At 34.9% G+C, this 27,184-nt stretch overlaps 1 protein-coding gene across 6 annotated transcripts in view; it reads left to right on the top strand.

Moving 5' to 3' along the window:
* Nucleotides 1-27,184, top strand: part of TCF12 (transcription factor 12) — a 326,023-nt gene that overhangs the window by 200,740 nt on the left and 98,099 nt on the right. For all 6 annotated transcript variants that reach the window (XM_072962351.1, XM_072962350.1, XM_072962348.1 and 3 more), the window contains one exon: nucleotides 18,768-18,832. In XM_072962351.1, the coding sequence (XP_072818452.1) occupies nucleotides 18,768-18,832 (65 nt within the window). The remainder of the gene's footprint in view (nucleotides 1-18,767; nucleotides 18,833-27,184) is intronic.

Here is a 27,184-nt window from a genome sequence, read left to right as displayed (position 1 = left end):
AATTAAAGATGCAATTTAAAATAAAAATAACTACTTAGTATGTCCAAAGTCATTACATTCTCCTCATATTGCAGATTATAAATGTTAAAGTCACTGATACTAAATAGCCAGTATATTTATATAATAAGTTAGAATTTTTGTCTTGGGAGAGCTGTTATTAAGTCCTTTTTATTTCTGATATAAAAATTATATAAATCCATACCATAGAACTCTAGGGAAATAAATATTGGATTTAGTCAAGGCAGAAATACCAAGACACAAGGGGGCACTGTTTTACCATAATCCAATTGAATTTAACAGCTTTTGTTTACTGTGAATGCCTCTCCCAAAAGTCTGTCTTCTCAGTAGTTATCATGAAAACTTAAACACTTTAAATTTCTCTAAATCTGTAACACTTAAACCAGCTAAGCTTTCAGAGTTCACAAATCAGATGTGCTCTTAGCAAAATTCAGGAACTTTTTATTGTATTTGGCATGAGTTTGGGGAGAGTGGATGATTTGAAGATTGAAGGTGGTGTAACACATTTAGTTGTTAGTGTTTAGGTCTAGCAGTGGGGGAAAATCACTGTAAAAACATTTCAGTTGCTTTGGAGAAATATAGTGTCTCTGTTCTGTAGAAAAGAGTTGGGATAAAGATTGAACTGTTATAAGCTGCAGCTGCATTTGCCATCAAATACCAAGCTGGTGCTGATGAATGTTTTGTTTTTATTGTCATGGAAACTTGGAGTCAGAGAATGGATATTCTTTTCATCTGGGAAAATAGCAGTTCCTTGCATAAAACGTAAGGACCTTCCAAAGCAGTTCCTAAAATAGATATAAGCTGAATGTAATCCAGAAAAGTTGAGGAAGTAAATGTGGAATAAATGCAATCATTTCTGGATCACTTCTATTCTCAATACTAAGAATATAACTGTATTTTCAGTTACTAAGCATATTATTTGCTGCTAGAAGGCTGAATTCCAGGAAACATGGTATTTAACATCAATATGATAGTTACCCAGCCCTTTAAGAGCTATCTTTATACTTCTTCCTTGATCTTAATATATCTATGAGAACTCTAAACTTAAATCTTATTATACAGTTGCTTCTGATCCCTGAATTTTTTTTCATTCATGCTACTTACTTGCTATAATCTTCCATTCAGAATATTTTAAAGCATGTTATATTAGGGAGAAAAAAAAACTTTACCCCCAAAAAAAGAAACTCCTCTTTGAAACATCAAATGTAAGATGATTGGAAAAAAAGGAAGTACAAAAAATTTTTAAATGAAGATTCGTGTAAATCCTATTTTATTTTATAAAGTTGTAAATGGTAAGAGACATCACAGAAACTGAAAATGCAAAGGAATTTTTAAATTACAGCAAATATGATACAACAAGATACAAATATGGGAAATAATAGTAAAAAGTAGATAAAGTGGCAACACAAATTAAAGCAGTCTCTAAACTTACATTAAGAAAAGGGGAAAATTGTGAGTTATTATCATTACCAGCTAAGTTATTTTGTCTCTGCAACGGCAACAAGGCATATTTTTATGACTTAATTAAAGATGGTAGAGAAGGAAGGGTTACAGGGAACTCTTTTAGATAGGATAGTCAGCGAAGGCAGGTAACATTTGAGCAGAGATCAAAATGCTCCAGCAGAAGAGCATTTCATTCAGAGAAGCTAGTAAGTCCAGCAGCCTTCTGTGGGATTTAGAATGTTTAAGGAAAATAGCAGAATACAAGTTTATGAACAGGGTTGAAAAAAAAATGTTCAAATAGATTTTAAAGCAGTATGATTAACTAGAACATATTATCAGTTTTCTCACATGAGACAGGTGCAGGATTAGAATTAGAGTTCTAAATCAAAAGATTAAGTTTCCAAGATGTCGGAATCTCTCAGAGGAAGAATAGGATTGTTTCAAAATAAACATTATAAGTGTGAGTTTTACTGTTATTTAGTATTGTTTTTCAAAATATTATAATGAAATCAGTGTTTTTTACTATTGAATATAGTCTGAAGTAGGCAAGAAACAATTCAGAAAAAAAATGTCAAAATAAATGTTAACATAATTTAGCTTAAGAGTTTAAGAAGCAATAACCTCTAATAGAATATAGTTTATGATCCCGGCATTACTCCCACTGCACCACTCTGCTGGTCCAGAATATAGTTTAATAACAGCAATTTTTACAAATGTTTTTAATGCTGTATGGTATCTAGAGCACATATATATGTACATATATATGTATAATATATTGTAACACATACCATAGGATGCGGAATTAAAGATCTGCACAACAAAATACCCAACTCAATTTAGAGAACTAGTTAACACGCCAAAAGAAAATACAGGAGAAACTACAAACTGGACATTATATTCCATAACTGAAGTAATGAGAAAGAATTGGAAAATTGCCAGCTTTTTAACCTTTTAGAAATAACAGTGTGTGTAGTCAGTGCAGGAGATCATATTCTTAGAGCAGTTTGCTCCAAGTTCAAATATGTCAGCAGACTTAGTGGAATTCAAAGTATGTTAGAAATAAAGCATTGAAGGTTAAAAATAAGAGACCCTCTTTACAATGTCATTAAAAACAAAAGTAGTTTAAGAAAGTTTTTAGATTTTCCAAAAGTTTGTCAAATCCAGTTTCTATTATGGTACAGTCTAGCTGAGCAGGATGTATTTAATTTAGGATACTCTAAAATATAAAGATAGTAACATGTTTGGAATCTCGTGTTATGTTATCTTCTACCATACAAAATCCCTTGAGTAGTTTTTTTTGGTCAGAAAGTCTTATTATTTATAGGTGTCAAGTTTTGCTGTATTCTGCTTTCTGGTCTTTAAAATTGCGTTTGCTAGAGAAAGACTAGGAGAATGCTTTTCTTTTTTTTCTCCCCCTTTTTAGTGGGGAGACTGGTGGAAGGATTTCCAAGAGCTATATAAAATGCTCAGAAAGTTTCATAGTAGTCCTAATTAAAATTAGTTTTCAGACATTGGACAATAGGCAGTGCCTGAGAAAAGCAGAATAATCAAGGTGAATCCTGCAATTCTCCAACTTACTCCCTGGAGGAAGATTCCCAGCCACAGCAGTGGGAAGAGAAAATCAGAAGAGACTTACTTAGTTGAGGAGACAAAGAATAGGCGTCAAAGAAGCCACGGTGGGTCAAATTTTCAGGGCAAAAAGGAGGGAGCACAGAAAAAGAGCTCGAGATCTGCAGAGGGGTTCCTCAGGTCTTAGGCTGAATACTAATCTGTGTATATGTGAGAAAATATTTAACTTGAATCCAGGAAGGATCACGAAAGGAGTAGGCTGAATAATTCCTGAAACACACAGAGCTAGAAGTAGTTCTTCTCTAGCCAACCAAAGTGGAAAGATCTCATAATAAATGACATTGTGTTGAGTCCTCAAAGGGTATTGTATTGGTGAAGCTAACTTAGCCCTGGCCTAGAGGCTGTTCTGGACCTGCCTTAGCAAAGCTTAAAGGCAACCCTGGAAAAGGATCAAACTGATTCCAAGTGACCTAACTGCTTACCAGAACAAAGTCCAATATTCTTTAAAGGAAAACAACAAAATCTAGCACCCAAAAATCCGAACTTTGTAATGTATGGTATTAAAGCAAAAATTACTGAGCATGAAAAGAAGCAAGAAACTATGTTCTATAACCAGTAATAAAAGTCATCAGTGGAAACTGTAGAGCAAGAAGTTATAAAGATAATGGAATTAGCAAACAAGGGTATTAAAATGGTTGTTACAAATATGCTCCATAGCTCAAAAATATAAGTGAATATGATGAGAGGGATAATGAAAGATACAAAAAAGAAAAAAACAAAGGAAATTCTAGAGATAAAAACATAATATCCAAAATGAAAAATGCACTGGATAGGATCAATAACAGATTATTCACTGCAGAAGAAAAGATCAGTGAATTTGCAGACATGGTAACAAACTATCCAAAATGAAGATCAGAGGATATATAGCATCTCCTTTGGTAGAAAGAACTGCAAAGAATGTCATTTCCACTCTTCCCAGTGAGAAAAAATGAAAAAGCCTGATAAAGTACAAAATTAGTTTTTGAATCCATCAGAGAGCTGATACTACATGGCTATCATGTGACCTGAATTGCAAGGGGAAACGGTACACGTGAACTGTCTTACCTGAGGCAGAGCATGAGAGAATAAGGTGTCACAACACAAGCAGGTAAGAGGAATCAACAAAATATTTTAAGTTCAACAGAAGGCTAGTTGTTAGCAGAAGGCCATGGGCTGGCAACATAGTTTGAAATAGCTGGGGGCATATAACAAAAGAACAGTTCAAAGAGGGATTTCACACTTAATCTCAAATTTTCCCCCTCAAACGTCCACTGAGTATTCAGAAGAAAGATTAGGGGTAGGGCAGGAAACTGAAGGAAGTATCCATTGATGGTACAGGCTTGCAAGAGCTGATTAGTTACCACTGTGGGAAATGCAAGAAACATATGCCAACTTCCCTGGATCCTAAGTACTGAAAGACTTAAGCTGCTTTAAGTGGGCCAGCAAAGATTCTTGCCCAAAGATAAGCTAAGACACATTGTGATTGGTGGGGGACAGAAAACTTACCTAAGACCTAAGAACTTATGCTAATAACAAGTACAGATCTTCTCCCTGTCTGGGAGGGGTGGAAACTCCAATCCTCAGTCAACTTTAGATATAAAACAGAGTTTGCTCTTATAGGGAGGAAGGAACGAGGTACAGAAAAGCAACAGCAGTCTACCACTGGGGGAGGGGAAGGCAAAACCATGGAGAAACCTGGATCCCCACCCCACCAGCCTCCACTCTGGCGCACAGGTATTTGGATCTGTTGAAACCTAAGGGTGAAAAACCGAACACTGAGAAAAATCCTGTAGCACCCTAGGCACATACTAAGCATTAGGCTAACGCAGCCAATCACTAGAAAGAGTTCAAGCTTCTGGTTAGCTGAAGGTAGTCGTAGCAGCCACAGTCACACCCAGCTAAACTTTTGACTTAGATTGACTCATCTCACACCAAAGGCCTTATTCTGGAATAGGCATGCTCATTTCCAGGCCTAAATACTATTTACCTCGGTCTCTCCTCTTCTGCACACAACATCCTGCATTCAGTCAAAATTATGGGACATATACATAAACACAAAGAAAAAAAAAAGCATTGACAAGAGGCAAAATAATCAACAGAATAAGATTTACAGGAGGTGACTCAGATGTTGGTATTACCAGACAAGGACTTTAAAGTAACTAGTTAACATATTAAAGAGTCTAATGGAAAAGGGTGCGCAGCATGACAAATGGGAAATTTTTAGCAGGTAGGTAGAGGTAATAGTCAAATTGAAATGCTACAAATAAAAGTCATGATATCAGAGACGAAGAATTCCTTCAGCAGCATCAATAGACAACAATTGCAGAAGAAATCAGTAGATTTGAATATAGTTAATAGAAATCCAAACTGAAACATAAAGAGAAAAAAGTGATCAAAGATCTATGGGACAATGTCAAAAAAGCTAATACGTTTGTGATTGAAGTCTCAGAGAGGTAGAAAAAAATCACAGACACAAGATTTCAAAGACAAACCTATGCACACATGTGCACACACACATCCGTACACGTATATTCCAACTGCTGAAAACTAACAATTTAAAAAATCTTGAAGCAGCCAGAGGTAGAAAAAACATCTATGTACAAAGCAATAAAGAAACTACAGTAGACTTATCATTAGAAAAGATGCAAGCAAGAAGATGATAGAGTGACATCTCCAAAGGATTAAAATAAAAAGCCCTGTCAACCCAAAATTATATATCCATTGAAAATAATATGCTTTCTTTAATGAGGGCAGGGTAAGAACTTTTTCAGATACATGAAAAGCAGAGCGAATCCGTTCCCAGCAGACTTATGCTGCAATAACCATTAAAAGTCTTCAGGCATGGGGAATGTAACACCAGGCAGAAACTTAGGTCTCCACTTGGACTCAACAAATTTTCTCTGTAAAGGTCCAGATATTTTAGACTTTGGAGGTCAGTCTCTGTCACAACTACTCATCTCTGCCATTGTAGCACAAAAGCAACCATAGACATTACATAAACAAAGGGTATGGCTGTGTTCCAGTAAAACTTTATTTACAAAAACTAGAAGCAGGCCAGCTTTGGATTGTGGGTTAAAGTATGCCATCCCCTGATCTATACAAACAAATGAGAGCTCCAGAAATGGTAAAAATGAAAGTAAAGATGGAAGATATGTTTCCTCATTTTTTATCACACTATAAAATAACTGTAGGTCTAAGCAAAATAGTAACACTGTACACAGCGTGTATAAACGTGTAAAAGATGTGACAACAATAAACCAAAGGATGGGAGGGAGGGTTTTGGAAGTATGCTTTTGTAAGGTTCTTACACTTTTACATTATTTGAAAGAAGATCCTGTTAGTTAAAGATATATGTTGTTAAATTGAGGGTGAACACTAAAAAAATGAAAACCAATAGTGGAGACTAAATTGAATACTTAATCCAAAAGCAGGCTGAAAAAGAAATAAAGAACAGTTGAGACAAATAGAAAACATCTAGCAAAATGTGGTAGATTTAAATCCAGCCATATCAGTAATCGTATTAAATATAAGTGGTCAAAATAAAGCACACAGAGAAAAAAGAGGTTGGGGAAAAGTTTTTGACTTTTTTAATTCTGTGTTTTCCAGTGGTTTTTATTCTCACAAAAACCCAATAAGGTAAACCTGTTATTACCCCTCTTCACCACCATTCAGGCAACTAAGGGACAGAGAGGTTAGATAACAGTATTAATAAGAAGTGGAGTGGAATTTGAACCCAGTTAGTCTGCATGCATAGTCTCTGTTCATAACCTGTTCCCTATGCCTCCTCTGTAATTTTATTATCACAATTTTTTTCCTTTTCTTAATTCCTTTAGTCTTTACTTTCTTCCTGTGTTTCTTCCTTCAATAAATATTTTATACCGACATACTGTGAGTGACTTAAGTTGATTTGTTTAGCCATTTATAATGAGTTGGTATGTAAAAAGACTCATTTTGAGTTATGCCTGACTCACGAATGAATTCTGGATTATAACCCATTGAGAATTTGAGGCAAGCCTTTACCTATTTTCAAACTACAGTGGTAGGAGGGCAGTGAATTGCAGTACTGGAGGTCACTCAGTGAAAGCTGAATGTCTCATATTCTACCCTCAGAGTACCTATCATTGTAGCAAGAACCTTATTTAAATCTCAGTAGACCAGAGATAGAATTTAAGGCTCTCTTTTGGAGTTTCTGTTTCAAGAAAATAGAATCGTCTCCTTTCAGTTGCTCAATATGTATGTATTTTCTGTGGTGTATAGAATATGTTTACCTTCTTACATTATGTAGGTGGAAGGTGTCCATCCCCAGTGAGAAGTTTTATTACCATTTAGTTTTTCTTAATCTGAGTAGAGTGAAGTCCTGGTAATTCTGAATGTGTTAACTTCAGTTTCCCATATTTAGCATACCGTATTCACGGTTTAAATATCTCAAAATGTATTAAATGTATGATAAACTGTTTATGTATTTCATTTTTATAACTGCGCTTCATCATTATTCCAAAAGTCCATACATTTTTTAGCAGCTTGTCTTCCTTTTAGTACCAGCAGTGCCCAAATTTACATTCTGTCAGAAGGGAGTGCCTGATTAATAACAGTATAGATGAGGATGTCAATTTCATAGGATATTAAAACAGAGAGGTCATCCATTCCAAACTTCCCCTACCCTCCCCACCTCAATCTTCAGGTATAGAAACTGAGGCCCAGGAGGTTTAATGATTCATGCATGCAGCACTGCTAGTTCACAGCAGAGACAGGAATAGACCCTCCTGGCTCTCGTTTCCATGCTTGTTCCACTTCGCTACCCTACTTCTGACCAGATAGTTGGTGAATGGTAGCAGTTCCATTGACTAGTTCCTTTTTCTCTATTCCAGTTCTTGCTGTCAGGGGAAACTAGCTAATTAACAGTCATTTATTATCAGCTATTTTAGAGCACAGTTCTCTTAAACTGTCTCTCCGCCTCTACATGGCTGTATGCCATAGATAGAGCCTTGGAGTAGAATCTGTTCTTGGCATGCAAACAAAACAAGTCTTGAATTCCAGACCAGTGTTCCCTGAACAAGTGGCATCTGCCTTCTGGTCCCTGGATGCCACAAAAAACAGACTCAGACACTGACCTTGCCTGGTAAGGTCATGGTTTAAATTAAACAGCCAAAATACAGAAAGATGTGAGAAAATCACAGGAATTAACAATAATGAGCTTAATGTTCTGTTTATCATTGTATGATGCAAGAAATTTCTGAGAGAAGCATTCATACAAGGATTGGTGGAAGCAGAGTCAGTATGTCAGAAGTAGATTATTTAAGTGTGTGATTGCCAATATAATTTAATAACATGCTACTTTGCCTTCCCCCAGACACATTATTTAGTGATGTGACTTTTACCTGATTTTCTTTTTTTCTTTATTTTTGGTGTAAGGGAAGTAGACAATATTGAGGTGTTGAAGGATTGGCTTAGTAGAATTGGCTAGAAAGTTGTCAAGTGTCAGTTGAATTATTTCAAATTTTCTTTTATTAAAGAATGGAATAAACATTAAGGTACAAAGGTTACTTGATTATTTTTAGAGAATATGTATTCACTATGTTTTCTCCTGACATGCAGCCAAAGATGAAGAGATCATCTTTGTTCCATAATCTGTTGGATTGCTATAAAAATGAAATATCTTTTGTTTCTGAGTTTTAAACAGCATATGGTTAGAAAAGTGTGTAGACATTAAGTGAGAAAACACACTTAAGTTCTGAATCTAAGGAAAAGCAGCAATGCAATATCTAAAAATATGTTTCCAGATACAATGTAGAAAAGCAATTATTAAGTAATATGTCTCAGAGAAGTGGAGTTTAGATATTTAGAATGAATACCTTGGCATATATCCTATATGTGGCACAATTGGACCATAAAATGATCTAGATGGTTTTATTAAATGACTAAAATTGATCAAATGTATTTTCTTACTCTACGCTGCTCATTCCTAATTTCTACCTGCCTACTTCCTCACCCTCATACTGAATCCTGCATTTTAATATTCCCTCTGGGCATTCTGATGGGTGAAAGGCACACTGTTTTGTGTAAACCTTCCCATCCTTTTCTGTTTGTTTATATTTAATTTGTGAATTTGATTGTTGGGGGAGGGATGGAGAGCGTGGGGAAGGGTAGCTGGATTGGCGAACATTTGCATTCTGGACTACTTCATCTCAGGTTTTAGTTTCAAGAGGTCATTTCTTAAACCTATTCAAATTGCCCAGGTCTGACTGTGTGCTCTTACCAAGGACAGGATCCTGTGCTGGTGTCTGAGTGATTCTGACAGGGAAGATGCTTACAGCTCTGATGCCTGTCACAGGAAGTTGGTGCAGTTAAGATGGAATAAGTGGTGAAACAAAGGCTGGGTTAGACAAGTGATTTCAACTGGGAACTAGCTAATCACTAACCTCTGTAGGGATCCTCTGGTTTATCACTGATCTCCCTCACACTTGGCATTTTCCTGTGCTGCTGCCTCATCATTCATAGCTGTGTGAGTAATTTGGCACAGAGTGAACAAGAGGAGGGCATAGAGAGTCCAGCAGCTGTGCTTGTTGGCACTAGATATTTAAATATCTTCAGTGTAGCCAGCAGCGAGCTTGGCGCAAATGTTAGCCAATAATACTTAAACAAATTGTTGTGAGGAAAATAGGGAAGCATTTATGTTAAAAACTCTCTCTTCCTTTCCTTTCCTTTTTCAAAAAAAAATCTATTAGTTTGAATTTCTTTTTAGATTTTTTTTCTGTAAGTTTGAATAGGTTGCTACCAAAATGAAGTCTGTAATTCTAATAGTTAGCATTGGCCTAGGTTCTTTCTTGAGAATTTCCAAATCCTTTATAAGCATTAATTAAGTAGACATGCCTGTGTGACTTATGTGTTACTGAGTTGATTTTCTAAAAGAGTGAGTGGGGCCATTGATGTTAACTGACTTGTAACTTGCCCAGTTCCCTCGCTGAGAGAGAAGCAAGAGCCAAGAGGTGAATCCTGTAAGCAGAACTCCTGGGTCTCTGCTTAGATGCACCCAGCGGCATTACAGGTTTCCCCACTTTGCAGGATGGTACTTGATGTTTCTCCAAGAGGTTGGTGTGATTCAAATTGTACGAAACTTTTGTTAGTGTTCACCCACAAAAGGGGAGGAAAAGCTTCTCCATAAGTAAGCAGGTTAGGTATTTGAGTTTTCAAAGATACCCAAGGGGGAGGAGAAGAGTCTCCTCATAAAACTGTGATCAAATTTAGATTTGTGCCCAAATATTTCAGTTTGCTTATGTGAGGATTTCATATTGTTTTTCTGAAATTAAATGCAAAAATGCTCTCATGATTTATATATTGAAATATTTCATTTTGAAACATAGTAATGTTGATCTAGGTAATTTTTGAAACATCCAGAAATTCTTTCTCTAGATTAAGCCTTTACCTTTTATGAGAAACAGTCTAATGCTGCCCATTTAAAATACAATGGTGGAGTTTTTTAATTTAATAGATTTTGAATTTGAATGCAAATCAGCATGCCTGAATGAACATTGAAATAATATTGGTTTTCAGACAGAAAGAGAAACTATTTGTTCTAATTTCTGCTGTTACTCATGAAGTCAACAATTATTTCTTGAGTAGTATCTAGTCATTGAAATGACTAAACTTTGCTGAAGTTTTCAGGTATTCAGTGGACTGCTGCAGAAATCAATGCTGAGTCAGCCACATCTTCCATAGTATCTTTGTCTCTAGCCATTTCCTCATAAAACATTGTTTTGAATTGGTAGGAAAAAAGCACATAACAGCTGAGAGAGTATTATAGGGCAGGTTTCTCCAGCCAGTAGATTGAGATCTATGGGAGCTCTTGAAAACTTACTGCTGTATCTCACAGCTTCCTTCAATCACTCCTTGGTATGAACAGGATATCTAGTAGGAAGAAGAACACAACTAGCAGTGGTACCAGCAGTGTGAGTAAAGCACCTTCCTACAGTGCTTTGCCCACGGTAGCTAGTCAGCAAATGCCCCCCAGCCACCTCAAGACATTGCGAGTGAAGACGAGAAGTGGAAGAGTCCTCGACTGCTGTGTCCTCTAAGGATGGTTCAGCAAAGCAGCTGGGGAGTTCTTGAGCCAAAGTTGGTCAACAGAGTAATGCTACGTTTCCAGGAAGGGATGTGTTTTAGTTTCCCCACCATACTCTGTCAAATGTGTTATAAGCAAGTGCAAAAGCAGTCATGGATTTCAGAGCACAGCAGCTGGAGTAGTTCCCCACAGAAACTTCAGGGTGTCAGTTACATTCCCCAAAGTAGGAGTTCTGCAGGGTGCATTCTCATCACTAGGATAGCAATTAATTTTTTTAAATTGTTTTAAACATATGCACAAATCCTGGCATTGGCCACACAAAACAATCTCTCAGGATGCCATTATGCAACCTCTGATCTTGTCCAGCTGGTTCTTTCCTATGGATTAGGAAACTGAAGCCCACCCAGAAAGACACAATCAGAATAAATATTTTTTTAACAGGCACTTGAAGCAAGGGTAACATCATCTTGTGCTCTTTGTGAGAACTGAAAAGAATGACAGTTACCTTTGATTGAAATCAACGTAACTGCCTGTGTTCTCATCATATCCAGAGTCAACCGATGGAGTAGTTGGGGTGTGCTGCCAATCACTTTTGGGATAATTTGTCATCATTCCCTGTTTTCAGCAGGAATGGGTTTCACATCCAGTGCTCAGTCAGTTGATTGGTAGAGACTGCCTGAAGGCTAAATAGAGGGGGAAAAAATCTTATTCTATATTTGGGCTACACCAAATGGCTACGTATATGATCAGAACATGGGAATTGTGTCCTAAAACCTCCACTGGAAAACAGTACAGTATAGTATGCTGTTAAGAATTTGGTGTCAGAGAGCCCTACATTCTAGCTCTTTAAGCTACTTATTCTGTGACCTTGGATAAAGTATTTTTCCTCATTAGTGAAATAGGGATTTAATAGTACCTACCTCAGTGGGTCAGAACAATTAAAGCCCCCATTAGCTTTCATCTGGATTATTTCATTAGTCTTCTAATTGGTCTTCCTGCTTTCACACTTGTTTCTCCGTAGTTTATTTGCCACACAGCAGCCACAGAGATACTTTTAAAATGTGGGTCATCTTTTTCACTAAACAGTACTGAAGTCAGTTGATTATCCTCTGGGGAAAAACATGTACCTTGACCCCTTACCAGCATACACAAAAACCAAATTCAAATTAAAGTGTGAAATTTAAGCTTTTAGAAGAAAACATAGAAGAATAGATTTGTAACCTTGCAATAGGCAGAGATTTCTTAAACAGTACACACACCAAAGAATGTTAACCATAAAGGAAAAAAATGGACAAGTTGGGCTATGTTAAAACAAAGGATTTCTGTTTATCAAAAGACACCAGTAAGAGTGAAAACGCAACCTACAGAAAATATTTACATAAATACAATAAAAGGTCTTGGGTCAAAAATACGTGACGAACTCCTACAAATCAACAAGTAAACAACAAATAATCTAATGAGAAAAAAGCAGGCAAAAAACTTGAATGGCCATTTCACTATTAGATACCTGAATGGCCAATAAGCAGGTACTCATTGTGGTTCACCAGTAGTAACTTGTCTGCTAAAAATGTTTATTAAGTCTTCCACTGCATTAATAAATAAATTCTCAACAAAAGAGCTAATGGTTCCACAAGTCTCTTTACTAGTAAGAACAACTGGAATGCTGTATAATTTTCTCCACAGTTTTTATTTTACTGCTGGAAATTCTGTTTTCTGAGAATTCTCCCTCACCATCCGTATGCTTCAGCTTTTTAATGTTATTCTTCAGATGTGGGTGATACAAAGTAGAAAGCAGTTATCAGGGGACCTTTTTTGCTGAGACTCTTCATGTTCAAAGTAATACTGCTTGGGGCAGGAGTTGGACTAGATAACTTCTGTAATGTCATTGAGAAGTGAGTCTGTGATCCTAGGAGAGGTCATTTGGTCTCACTTGGTATTTCTAATTACTCAGAAATGATGTAGGATTCCTTTAATTCACCTGCACTTCAAGGAGTTACCAAAATCAGAGTTTAGTTTTATCCTGCTTAAAATCTGAACCCTTACAACCAGGGTTCCCACAATTGGGTGTAGCACATTTCACCAACTTAAATGACCTGCCAGGAAGATTCCTGTCATTTCAACTCTTTCCTCCACTCCTCTGGGAGTGGGCATGCCTTCAGTTTTTAAGGTGGAGTAAGTGTTAAGGAAATTTCTAGGCATGTTCTTCCTACCTCTCTTTTCTTGCAAGTATTTAGCATTAACTCAGATAGATTAGGGTATTGTGATGAATCAAAGATGAAATTTAAAATAATAATTTTAGGGAATGAAATCCTTCATTTACATTTAGAAAAATCACTTGTATAAATTCAGGATACGGTGACTTGGTTTAACAGTGGTACAAGTTTTTGGTCTAATTTGTGCCCAGCAGGGTAGTATGACTGTTTTTTAAAAAGCCAATGTATTCTTGACTATGCTTATGGAATAATAAAATTCAAATGGAGATGTACAGGAAGGCTGGTTTCTATGTTTCTCTTCTGTTGTGTCTTTTTTCATTTCCTTTTCTCTTTGCCATATATGTTTTCAGTCCTTATTTTTCTACCCCATCGTTTTGTTATGCTGATTAGTGGGAAAAGGCAATTAATCACTTTTGGAAGAAAAATCAGTGAGTTATCTCTCTATAAGATAAAAGATGGGATCCCCTTTATATTTGGTTCTCACTTCACTAGAAGCTCTGAAGACTAGCTAGATTTTTCTAGATTTTCATTCTTTAGCCCTTGGGCAAAGAAAGAGTGTTCAGCTCTGACCTTAGAGTTTACTCAGGTGTTTGATCAACTTGTCCCAGTCAGTGCATATCCCTTTTATCCTTGGGACTGATTGTTGTCACAGCCTTGGGATGGCATTGTATCAGTTTAAATGAAAACCAGTTTGACAGCTCTTAAACTGTACTCTGCCCTACACATAGTTTATCTCCCGGACCACTTAAGTTGGAAAATTACTTGCCTAAAAGGCCATATTGTTCTTATATAAGCCATCTACTCAGAGGACCCTTCTTCTGTGAAATGATAGGTAGTTTCATCTCTACCTTTAGTATGAACAGAAGGTGCCTATTTCTCCATTCAAGTTTGGATAGGTGATACCCTTCCTTGTTCAGTAGGCTTTATGAATTGCCTCAGCCTCAGGCAATTCCCTGTCCACCCCTCTAGATCCACCCATACATAGTGCATTTTGGATCTGGACCTCAAGACACCTGACCTTTATTGTGAAACTTGTTTTTCATCCCGTTGGGCTATAAGCTTTTCTACTTGTTGACACGTATTGAGGGCAGAGGCGTGGGTCTTCATCTCATAACCCCCACCATCTGTCTGAGTGACAATCCATAAATGTTTGATGGAATGTATCAAACTCAAGTTCTTGTATGTAGTCAACTCTAGAATATTTGTGATTGGGTTGAAGAGTAATGGGAGTGTAGACCTGTTCATTCTCAGCCTCTGCTTGACTGCTGATTGTGTCCTATGCCGAAGAATGTAGGCAGAATTCTCTTTTGAAGAGTTCTTTATAGACTAATATTAACATTAGTTTGTATTTTGGGAGCTTAGGCAAATAATGGGAAGTTGCAACTTAACGTTATTGCTAGGGAACGAGGTGACAGATTTTTTTTTAATTCCAAGATGATTTGATACAGTAATGACTGTCTCTAATAGTTTATTCATCTTAGACTAACAACTGGTTAAAATAATTTCTCAGATTTCATTAATTTGCTATTTCTTGAACAATTACTTTAAACCCTGTCCAAATTAGTCAAAATCATCTGTCATTTCTTGAGCATTTCAGTTTGGGGTCAGAAAATACTGAGTCTGATTAATGTAAACCATGTAAGTCTAGCTACTTAAAGTAACGTTACACACAAAGTACTTATTTATGAAATATGTGTTTGATGGCTTGATACACAAATATGTATATAAATGTGTATCTTTCAATAACATGTTACTCTTCTACTAGTGTTGGGATTCTTAGCCTGGAGTCCAGAGACTCCCAGAATGGAAGGAAAATCAGTGAACTTAGGGAATAAACTGTCATTTTTACCAGTCTCTAAGTGAAATAACATGTATAAAGTACTCTTATAGCATAGTATGTTTGTTGCATGTATCTTAAACTGTCATTTATGATTTGAAATTAACATTGTTGATAGGCCTGCCTCTAGCTAGAGCTATTTAATGTGTTAATTTAAAAGCATATATATTACTCTGTAGCAAATTTGTTTAATAATTTGATAACATATCACTTTATAATACTGTATATTTTGCTTTGTTCTTTTAAATACATTTTTCTGAAGATTGCCAAAGAGGCCCATGGTGCATACATACCCACACACAAATAAAACCCCTCTACTAGAAACTCCCAATAAATTATTTGTAATATTTTTTCATAGGTGTTTAGAGGGAAATTATGTATTTGTTCAGTTACTGATAGTTCTTAAACTGTATTCAGTGGATGTTTACTGTTAAAATTGTCCACTTATCACATTTATATATAATATTTATGTAAAAGTTACTAGAAATTCCGTAATACAGTAGTCAAAAGTTTTTGTTGTCAGACACCTAAGATAAAATAAAAAGACATATGTGATTCATTTTAATTCATGAAAAGAGTTCTTGTGAAAAATAATTTTGAAAGAATTAAAGATGAATGTCTTTTAAATCTCAGACTGAGTACGCATAAATATATTTCAGGAGTACCCAAACATCTTAGTCTCTAAGAAATATGTAGTTCCTAACAAATTAAAGGTGAAATAAAGATGTATTTACATTTCAGAATCTCATTTGAATAGGTTAAGTCATTTTAAAGACTAGCTATCAGTTTTCCATTTCAGAAGAAACTTTTACTTTGAAATGTTTTGGCTTCTGTTAAATTGGTTTGCATTCTCTCTGGTTTGAATGTCCTCTGAAAGGAAGAAGTTTAGAAATTTTAAAAAGCACAGAAAGTAAGTTTTAAAACTTGACATTTCTTTAAAAAAATAAAATTTGACATTTTCTTAAACAATCTATCTAATGAGTAGCCTCCACATAGATACTTTAAAGTTGCATTTGAAATCTGTACTTTATTTTTTAAAAACAGAGCAGATACTGATCTCTCACTTTGTTCCCTTTTTCACCTCAACAATAAATTTTTTTTAAAAGATTCCTTTCTGGTTACATATGAATGAAAGTATAATAATTGTTGCTTAGGTTTAAGTGTTTACTGCTTGGTTGAAATAATGTTTCAGGAAGAATTTGCATGGTAGAAAGGGCTTAGTGAGGATTTCAGCTGATAATAAGTTGATAGTGTATTGTCATGAATAACAAGCCACTGGTATAGTCTTTTCTTTTTTAACTCTATATTATTGATTTACAATGTTTTTGTCCTCTCTGAATTCTGTCCTGCCAAGTGTATGAGACATGATTTGTTTCTAAATGCAACATCTTAAAATTAAAGACATATACTGAGAATGATTTTTAACATCTCATATATTTGCTTAATGTGTTTGATTAATAAAGTAATACCTCTAAATCATAGATGTGGTCTGTTCTTTATATTTTCCCAGTAATCTCTCTGCCAGGCATGAGGAGTTGGCATATCCCTTCAGTCTTTGGCATCTTCTTCAGTCTTTGGCATCTTCTTCGTCCGTAAGGGGGGTGTGTCAGAATTGCAAATGTATAATGATTTTGTGAAGTCACATTCTAAGAGTTGAAGAGTAGAGTCCAAGATAACACCTTGGCTCTTACAAACAGTCTTATTTGTAAAGGATATATTTAAAGAGTTATAAATGTTTTCCTTTTTAATTTCATATGAGTATTTTGCAAATTAAATTCTTTATGTAGAACATACTACATAAAGTACTGATTGTGAGAATGTGAGGCAAACAGACCACATTAATTAATTTTCCTGTTCTTATAAATATGCATTTTTTGTGTGTTGGCATTGCTTTGCCTGAAATAGGTGCTTCATCAGAAATAGATAGTAAGTGCTTCTTAATACATACGCTATAATATCCTAATAGGCTCAGAAATTATACCCCTAATTATTAAAGTATTTTCTGATAACTAGCTCTATTATTACAAGAATTATTTTGTATATCTAAATATACGGCAGAGGCCAGATTCAGAAGTGTTAAGATTTCTACATCAGTTGGCCAGTTGAATACATCAGTGGTGTGCATCCATCAATAAAAATGATTGAATGGTAGTGTATATTTCTCCAAGCTTTTTAAAAAATTATGTACCATATCAGTAAATAATTCTGAGCATCGCTTTTATGTGTGGAATTCTTTAAATTAATAAACTATATGTTTTTATATAATCACAAGCTGATATCTCAATGTGTAGTATATAATTATGCTGAAGTTTATATAGCCTCAATAATTTTGAATATTTTGCATAACATCAGATTTAATTATGTTATTATTCTTTTTGCCTTGGAATGGAGGAAAAAAACAGCTCTGCCATTGTCATTGTTTATTTGTGTCTCCATGTTTGTTAGGTGATGCTTGTACAAATCATTTTAAGCAACATGTCTATTTGTGAGGGAGTTTTTAGTTTAAAAATATATAACATTTGAAAATTCACTTTACTGAACATACTTAAACTCCAGTGTACTGAAAAACAAATGAATAAGAACACTGCTGTCAGTTGTCAGCACTGTGGGACATCTGCTCTCCCTCTAGAGCTGGCCTGTACCATTCCTGACACTTTGCCATCGGCTTTTGAACTGCAAATATAATCCCAACTAGAATTCTTACACATTTCTGGGAAGTGTATAAATTGGCATGACAGCTTCAGAGAAAGGCAATATTTAGCTGAAAGTATGCATCCTTTAATTTCAGCATTTCCACTTCTTTATATCTATCCCGAAGAAACTCTTTGTTTGTTTACAAGACGTGCAAGGATATTTGTCTAAGCACTCTTCATGATAGCAAAAAAAAAAAAAGAGAGAAAGAAAGAAACTATCTATTTTTCAATAGAACAGATCAATGTGGTTTTATTTGTATAATGGGATATTTTATACCAGTAAAAATGAATGAACTAGGTGTCTGTTTTTAACATATATCTCAAAAACATAAAATTGTGTGAAAATGCAGATTTCAAAAAGATCTATACTATGTAATCCCATCTGCTTAAATGTATTGAACACAAATAATAATGTGTATAGTTTGAGTACATGAATACTGAAAGATTCAAAATATACATGGGAATCATACATCAATTTTATGACAAGGGTTTCCTTGGTGTCTGGGATGAGATGTGACCTGTAACTACACTGTTTTAATTTCTGAAAGAGAAGGAAAGAGGGGAAAATGTTCAATCTGAAGCAAATGTGGGAAAATGTTATTCTCACTTGTTATATGGATCATAGTGTTGGTTAAATAGACGTCCATCCTTTTGAATATTTTTGCATTGTTTCACAATGAAAAGAAAGTATTTAATAAAATGCATGCTGTTTCATCTAGAAAGTTAGAATTTGACTGTTAAACTGACTGGAATGGTAGTAAGCTTTTCAAACTTTATTTACTGGATTTTTGTCTTCTTGTTTTTCATTTGTTCTCTGTACTTCCGTGAATGTTCTAGTTGAATTGTGTGTCAGTAAATGAGAGTTTTTATATAAAATTTTTTTCTTTGTTTTATAGGAAAAACGTCAGAGAGAGGCTCATTTTCCTTGTATAGCAGAGACACCGGATTACCAGGCTGTCAAGTAAGTTTAATAAATACAAAAGCAGTGAGATAATTTTTTAACATGTAAATAAAGACTTTTAATAGGGGAATTAGAAATTTATCCAATTTATGTCACCATTATGTGTGCTTTTAACTGGTGACTAATGTGGTGGGTTTTTAGTAATTAAACATTTTCTTTTCTTCTGCTCCTCTGCTTAAAATGATTTCCCTTCCACAATTTACCAGACCATCTTTCTCTATCATCAGAGAATTTCATAACTCACCTCCATTTTAACTAGAGACAAAAAAAGTAGTTATCTTCCTACTCTCTTCCAAAATTCTGATTTCTGAAAATGATTTTTGCTTATTTCTTCATAAAAAGAACAGAGTTGCTGGTGTATTACATGAAGAACATAAAATTGCTCTGTGTAGCTTGACTATGTTAAACTTTATAATGTTGGAAGTGTGTTCATTTCAATCTATATCCAAACAAGTTTTTGAGCTTCCTATGGTCTTTTGGACTTGTAAACTTTCTTTCAGCTTTTCTATATTCCTTTGCATGTTGCATTTCTACTAATGACTGTCTTCTCTGCTTCTTTCCCCATATCTTTATGCTGAGAATCCAAAACACTCAGTTCACCTGCAGACTCCCATCAGAATCAAGCCAAAAAGCATACAAAGGAAACACAGAATATATTAAATTAGTTTTCTGCTGTCTGCATACCTTTTTTCAGACCCAGCCTAACTTCAGACGTGAGCATTTAACTGTCATACTAACATACCACTTCATTTAATACATATCCAATAATTGTGCCATTCAGAGTCAGAAGACCTAGTTTGAGATTCTGTCTCTACAAGTTACTGACCTGTGGTCCTATGACAAGTCATTTAACTTTAAATCCCATCTCTGCATTGATTTCCTCATTTGAAAAATAGAATTAGCAACAACAACAAAAAAATGCAAATTGGTGAGACAATATCTGTTTTCCATTTATGTATGGTACAGTCCATTAAAAGAGCACCCAGTGCTGTGAAATAGAAACTCTTACACTAAAGAGTAACTGTAAATTATTATGATCTTTAGAATATAAACACTATATATTATAAACCTCAAATATGTTCATCTATACTACTGCTAGTAATCTGTTCTAAGAAATAATACTAAAACTGGGGATTCTTACAGAAAAAAAAATATCTACAGCATATGCTAAAAGGAGTAAGAATGTTGTAGCCAATAAAGACAACCTAAGAATAATAAGAATGTCTTTGCGTAGGTGAAGATATTAGTTCCAATAATTACCATGAAGGAGGGCTGTACCTACCATATGTTCTGGTCTGTTGGTCTCCCTGCCTGTTATTCCCACCTGTTCTATTCTTTCAGCAGGACTAGACTACTTTCCATATTTTGACCATTTATTTTACTACTTAGTAAAGCAGTTCTTCTCTTTTTTAAACTTCCAAATATTCATGGATTAGTCATTTTTTTAAGTTACAAATTCTTTTTTTTGGTAATTTTTTAACTGGGCTTATGCAAATCTTAAATGAATTTAGGAAAAACTGGCATCTTTATTGTGTATAATCTCTCCATCTAGAAGCTTGGTGTATTCCTCCATTACTTGTCAACTTTTCCTTTATTTTTCTTAGTAGAGATTTGAAATTTTTCTTTATGTTGAGGAAAGGTACTCTCAGGGAAAGAGATGCGGTGATATGGTTGTTGCTATTACTTTCATCTTAGAGTGCCTGTGTCTTTCATTTAATCATGTTTTAAAAGCGAAAGTCAATGTATTAATGTAAAGACTTAAGCTGTATTTTTTAGAGGAATCAGAAAGCTAGATTTTTACTTATGGCTCTGCTTCTTAGTAGTTTTTATATAATACATTGAACTTTGTGAATCTTGCATTCACCAAAGTGCAAAATCAACACAGAATTGAAATGATGTGATATATATCTAAGGTCTTAAGATAGTGTCTTTGATACTAAAATTTGTGTTACTACTAATTTTAAAAAAAAGAAAAATAGAATTATCAGTTCTTGTCCACCTCCTTTATTAAGTCTCTGAAAGCTGAACTACGTGTACCAGTGGAAGTATTTTACAAAATAAATACATATTTTTAAATGTTTTCAATTCATATAATCCACCCAAAAAAAAGCTATTTTGAGTCCTTAATATTATTTTTAAGAGACCAAAAGATTGAGAGCCACTTGTCTAATGTTCATACTTAAGGAAAAAAACTACTGTAAGATCTTTGAAACTACAGCTGCATGTATTAAATTAGAGTTAATACTTATATTAATTAAGGATCTTTCACTTATATTTTTTAATACTCTCTTGGCAAAGGTATTGCTATTTAGTTAGAATCAGTAGTAAGTTCTATTTATATAATTCTCCAATTTTGCAAAGATGAATCTTAACATTTTTGCCAAGGATTGATATGTGTTTATACCAGATTTAATTCTCATATCAAAAACATTTATTTTAAACATAGATGCATAGCACTCTAATAACAATTGCTATCATTTACTGAGCGGTAACTAAGCCAGGCATTGAGTTAAACATGATCATATTTAATCCTTTTAACACACCCATTTTGCAGGTTAGAAAATGAGTGTTCTCCAGAGATATTCAGTAATTTGCTCAAGGCTGCTCTAGCAAGTGGTAAACCTTCTAAACTCATCTTATGATATAATTATACTGCAGCATTAGAATCTCTTACCTCCCTCCCATTTTAATTTGTTCAGTCAAAGAAGGACCTCAGTATTTACTTTTTAAAAAGTGCTCTAGTTGATTTTAATTCACATGGACTGGGGATTATGCTTTGAGAAACCAAATTCCTCTGTGTACTTCAAATATAAGCATATATAGAGTACTGAAAAAGAAGAAACTGCAAGATCACCATTTAATAATTGTTTATTACATGTTGGAGAGATCAGGCAGGCATATGGGAAAGAGAACAAGGTTATTGGAATGTATGAAATCTAAAATAACGAAATTGCTCCATACAAGATGTATTCAAATGAGGTAAAGATTTGAAGAATTCACAGAAGTAGTGTATGAGCCCCAAAGAAGAAGCCCAAAATTCAGCACAGAGGAAAGAAGACTATACTGCTGCAAGGATAAATGGCATCAGTGAAGACCAGAGGGCTCTTAAAATAAGTAAAAGGATTGCTTACTGTGAAAGGAACAGCAACATTGCTATTTATTATTGTTATTTAGCTCTGCCTATGCTGGAGTTGCTGGGAGAAATTATGATGGATCACACCAGCTTATTTGAGGCCTAAGTAGTAAACTAAGGAAATTCAAGAGTGAAAAAAGATGTGTAACTCCATTCAGAGAAAAACCTGTATTCCAAACAGTACTTATTATAACGGATCAGAGAAGAAAAAAATACACTGAAACAACTAATACTTGGGTGCCATTTTGTCTTACCTATTCACAAGCAACATAACAATCTTAACCACACAGAGATAATAGAAGGAAAAACATACAGTGACTAAAAAATTACATCCAAATGCCACTTTAAAACCATTTGTCTTCAACAAAATCCCCCAAGGAACATTAACTCTGCTATTAATGTACATAAAATGCTGCTGACATACTGCAAAATTCAGGCTAATTTAATAATGCCTGATGGGCCTTACTTCATGTTAAGATGATGTAATAATATGTCACTAAATGAGTCTCCTCATATTACCTTCACAGCAATTGCATAACTGATGAGCCATTAAAAGGAAACTGGTGTAGCAGTATTACTGGAAACGTTGATAGATCATTCTGCTATTGAATTTTTTTTTTTGATTCAACACGGAATGTAAAAGCCAACATCTTTATTAGCAGTAGGTATAATACTTTAGTAACTGCCACCATGAAGTGAAAAATCCTTTTACGATTATGAAAGTTTCTCATTGATACCTTTTAAACAAGTATTCATTCAAGTTGTTTGTGTAAGTTTCTCTCGAAGTGTTCAAACCTGGAAGAGGCAGGGTCTTGTTTTTTCCCCAAGGGATTTAATTTTCATCAGAGTTAAGATATTTTACCATTGAAAAAAATGATGGTTAACTCAAAAAACTCAGTTAACAATTATTTGGAAATTTACCTATATCATTTGCTTTTTTATCGTCCTCTTTTTCCATTATTGTCAATCCCATTATATACAGACACTTGAAAATGATAAAATGATGAGTCATTACATAAGGAAGATAAAACAATGATAAATGTGTAACAACAGTGCTTCAAAATAAATGAACCAAAAATTGGTATAATTAAAGATTGAAATAAATTCACGACCATAGTTGAAGATCTAAATGCCTCTCTCTCAGCAGTTGAACAGAATAACTAGACAAAAACTTAGTAAAGACATAGAACTAAATGAACCATATAAACTGTCTTTATCTAATTAATACTTCTATTCCCAGCAACTGAAGAATATAAATTCCTTTCAAGGGTACATATTACATTCAACAGGATTGAATCATATGCTGATTTTTAAACCAATGTCAATAAGTTGAAAAGGTTTAAAATCATAGAGTCTTTTCTGACCACAAAAGAATTAAATTAGAAATTAGTAAGATACTTAGGAAAACACCAAATATGTGGAAGTGAAACAACCCATGCCTAAATAATCCATGGTTTTGAAAAGAAATCACAGGGGAATTTAGAAAGTATTTCTAACTAAATTATAATGATATATGATATTAAAAAAATTTGTTCGTGCAGTTACACCAGTGCTTTGGGGAAAAAGGTGTAGCTCTAAATGCTTGTATTTGAAAAGAAGATCTGTAGTGCATAACCTAATGATTCTGCTCTATGAAGCTAGAAAAAGAAGCATAAAATAGGAAGAAGGGAGAAAACAATACAGTTGAGAGCAGAAATCAATGTAATACAACACAAATAATAGAAAAAGCTAACCAAGCTAAAATTTGGTTATTTGAGAAGACCCACAAAATTAATAATTCTTAGCTAAACTAATTTAAACAAAGGGGGAGAGCAAATGGGGAAAGAATACCAGTTACCAACATCTATAATGGGAGAGAGGTTATCACTGTAAATGTATAAATTGTATATACATTAAAAGAATAATAAGGAAATACTCAGAATATCTTAATTCAATAAATTTGACAACTCAGGTGAAATAAGCAAATTTCTTGAAAATTCTTACCAGAAAGAGACAAGATGAAACAAAGTCTGAATAGCTCTGTGTCTATTAATGCAAATAAGTTTATCTCAAAAATTTTTCCAAAGAAAGCTTGAGGGTCATATCATTGTATTCATTGGTGAATTCCTTTAGATGCATAGGGGAAAAAATACCAACCTTACATAAACTGTTTAAAAAAAAGTAGAGGAGGGGTAATGCATTGCAGTTCATTTTACAAGGTAAGCAATACCCTGATAGTTAAAATGCATGTGTGGTTTGTACCAGAAATGAAAATTTAGCTTAATTGTTGAAAATCAACCAGTGTTGTTCAACACATGAACAGAATTAAGGAGAAAAACAATATGATCATTTCCATAGATGTAGAAAAAGTATTCAACAGAATAAAATATTCATAATAAAACCTCTACAAACTAAGCATAGAAAGCAGCTTCCTCAATTTGATAAAAGGCTTGCATGAAAGATCTATAGCTTTTAAGTAACAGCATGCTTAAAGGTGAAAGACTAAATGTTTTTCCCCTAATATTAGGCATAAGTAAGAATTTCCACTCTCATCACTTGAATTTTATGTTCTAGCCAGTGTAATAAGGCAAGAAAAAAAAAGGCGTAAAAATAGGAATACAACAAATTAAGCTGAATTTGCAAATGGTATGTTTGTGTACATGAGAAATCCTAAGAAATCATCAAGGAAAATTTCTAGAACTAATAAGTTTTAGTTATGTCACAGGTTACATAGCCAATCTAAAGATAGATAGATAGATAGATAGATAGATAGATAGATAGATAGATAGATAAATTGTATTTCTGTACAATCACAATGAACAATTAAAAAATGAAATTATCAAAATAGTACTATTTATAGTCACATCAAAAAGCATAAAGTACCAAGGGATAAATTTGACAAAAGACTATAAAGCTTCAACAATGAAAACTATAAAATACTTGTGAGAAAACTCAAAGAAGATTTAAATAAATAGGGAGATACACCATGTTCATGAATTGAAATACTCAGTATTATTTAGATGATAGTTCCACTGGGCTATCAGTTGAATGCAGTCCCAGTAAGAATTACTGAATTAAGAACATTGACAAGATTATTTAAAAGTTGATTTGAAAAGGAATAGGATTAAGAAGAGCCAAAGGAATCTTGGAAAAGAGGAAAGGAGGAAGGACTTACTTTACCTAACTTTCTATAAAGCAAAAGTAATCAAGACAGCGCAGTTTTTGTATAAAAACTGACAAAAAGATCATGGAATGAAAAAGAAGTCCAGAAAGGGACCCACACCTATATGGCAAATGATGTTTGATTAAAGCACCCCAGCAGTTCAGTGAGAAAAGAAAGATCTCTTTTTACTATATGGTGCTGGAAGAACTGTATAGCAACATAGGTGGAAAAAAAAAAAGGACTTCCACTCTACCTTACATCATATATAAACATAAATTTGAAATGGATCATGGATTTAAAGATGAAAACTAAAATAATAAAGGTACTAGGGAGAAAATAAATTAATATCTTTGCTGCTTCAGGGTAAATAAAAAAATTTTAGGGAAGGTACAGAAAGCATATAACATGAAAGAAAAGTCGATGAATTGAACTTAGTTACAATTTAAAACTGTGTTCATCCAAAAACACCATCAAGAAAAGGAAAAGAGAAGCCACAGAATAGGAGAAAGTATTAGCAACACATATATCTGACAAAGGACTTCAGTGTAGAATATATAATGATCATTGACAAAGAAGCAACCCAATTTTTAAAAATGGCCAAAACACTTGAGTAGACACTTCACAAAAGAAAATATGCAAATGCAGGATTTCTGGTCAAGATGGCAGAGTGGTAGGACCACGAGCTCACGTCTCCTCATGACTACAACAAAACCACAGCTGACTGGTAAACAACCATCGAAAAAAAGACTGGAACCTGCAGGAAAGATCTTCAACTGGAAACATAAAGAGGGAACCACAGCAGGACGGTAAGAGGGGCATGCCCACGATATAATCAGACCCCATACCCCCCAGGTGGGTGACCCACAAGCTGAAGAATAATTAAGTCACAGAGGCCCTCCCACAGGAGTGAGAGGTCTGAGCCCCACGTCAGGCTCTTCAGCCCAGGGTTCCAACATTAAGAGGAGGAGACCCCAGGACATCTGGTTTTGAAGGCTTAACTCTAGGAGCCCCGTGGGACTAGGGGAAACGGAGACTTCATTTTCTTAACAGGTGTACGGATTCTCACGTGCGCCAGGTCCAAGGTCAGAGGCAGTGATTTCATAAGAACTGGGGCCAGATCAGCCTGCCTGCTGGTTTTGGAAGGTCTCCAGGGAATGTAGGGGATGGCTGTGGCTCACCCAGGGGACATAAAAGCTGGTGGTGGACATTTTGGGAATGTTCATTACAGGAGCTTTCCTAGAGGCTGAAATCTTGATTGGATCATTAACACCGCGACCTAGCCCCACCCAATAGCCTGTAGGGAAGACTCAGGCCAAACAATATGCAGGGTAGGAACACAGCCCCACCCATCAGCAGACTTCCTAAGCTACAAAGGCCTCTAGACACAGCCTTACCCACCAGAGGTCCAGAACCAAGCTTCCCCCGGCAGTGGGCAGGCTCCTCCTGCCAGGAAACCTGCATAAGCCTCCAGTCCAGCCTCACCCACCAGGGGGCAGATACCAGAAATAAGAAAACAACAATCCCAAAGCCTGTGGAAGGAATCCACAAACACAGGCAGACTCCACACTGGGACCAGCTGGACCCCTTAGGTGACAAGAGAGGAGTGTACTGCTGGGATGCATAGGACGTCTCCCACAGAGGGTCACCTCTCCAAGGTCGAGAAATGTAACTAACCTACCTAAAAATACAAATAGAAAGATAGACAATATGAGGCAGCAGAGGAATATCTCCCAGGCCAAGTCACAAGATAAAATCCCAGAAGAAGTAATTCACTTGATGAGGAGATAGTCAATTTACTTGAGAAAGAGTTTAAAGTAATGATGGCAGAGATGTTCAGAGAACTCACGAAGAGTATAGATGCACAGAGTGAAGTTTTTAGCAAAGAGTTGGGAAATAAAAAGAATATCCAAACAGAGTTGAAGAATAAAATCACTGAAATGAATAACACACTTGAAGGAACCAAGAAAAGACTAAATGAGGCAAAAGAACAGATCAGTGAGCTAGAAGACAGATTAGTGGAAATCACTAATGCAGAACAGAAAAAAGAAAACTAAGAATGAAAAGAAACAAGGAACGT

This window comes from Vicugna pacos, chromosome 6, assembly GCF_048564905.1.
Source record: "Vicugna pacos chromosome 6, VicPac4, whole genome shotgun sequence".
In the NCBI taxonomy this organism is placed as follows: Eukaryota; Metazoa; Chordata; class Mammalia; order Artiodactyla; family Camelidae; genus Vicugna; species Vicugna pacos.
Note: the sequence above shows the minus strand (reverse complement) of the source record. Positions and strands in the feature narration are given on the sequence as shown.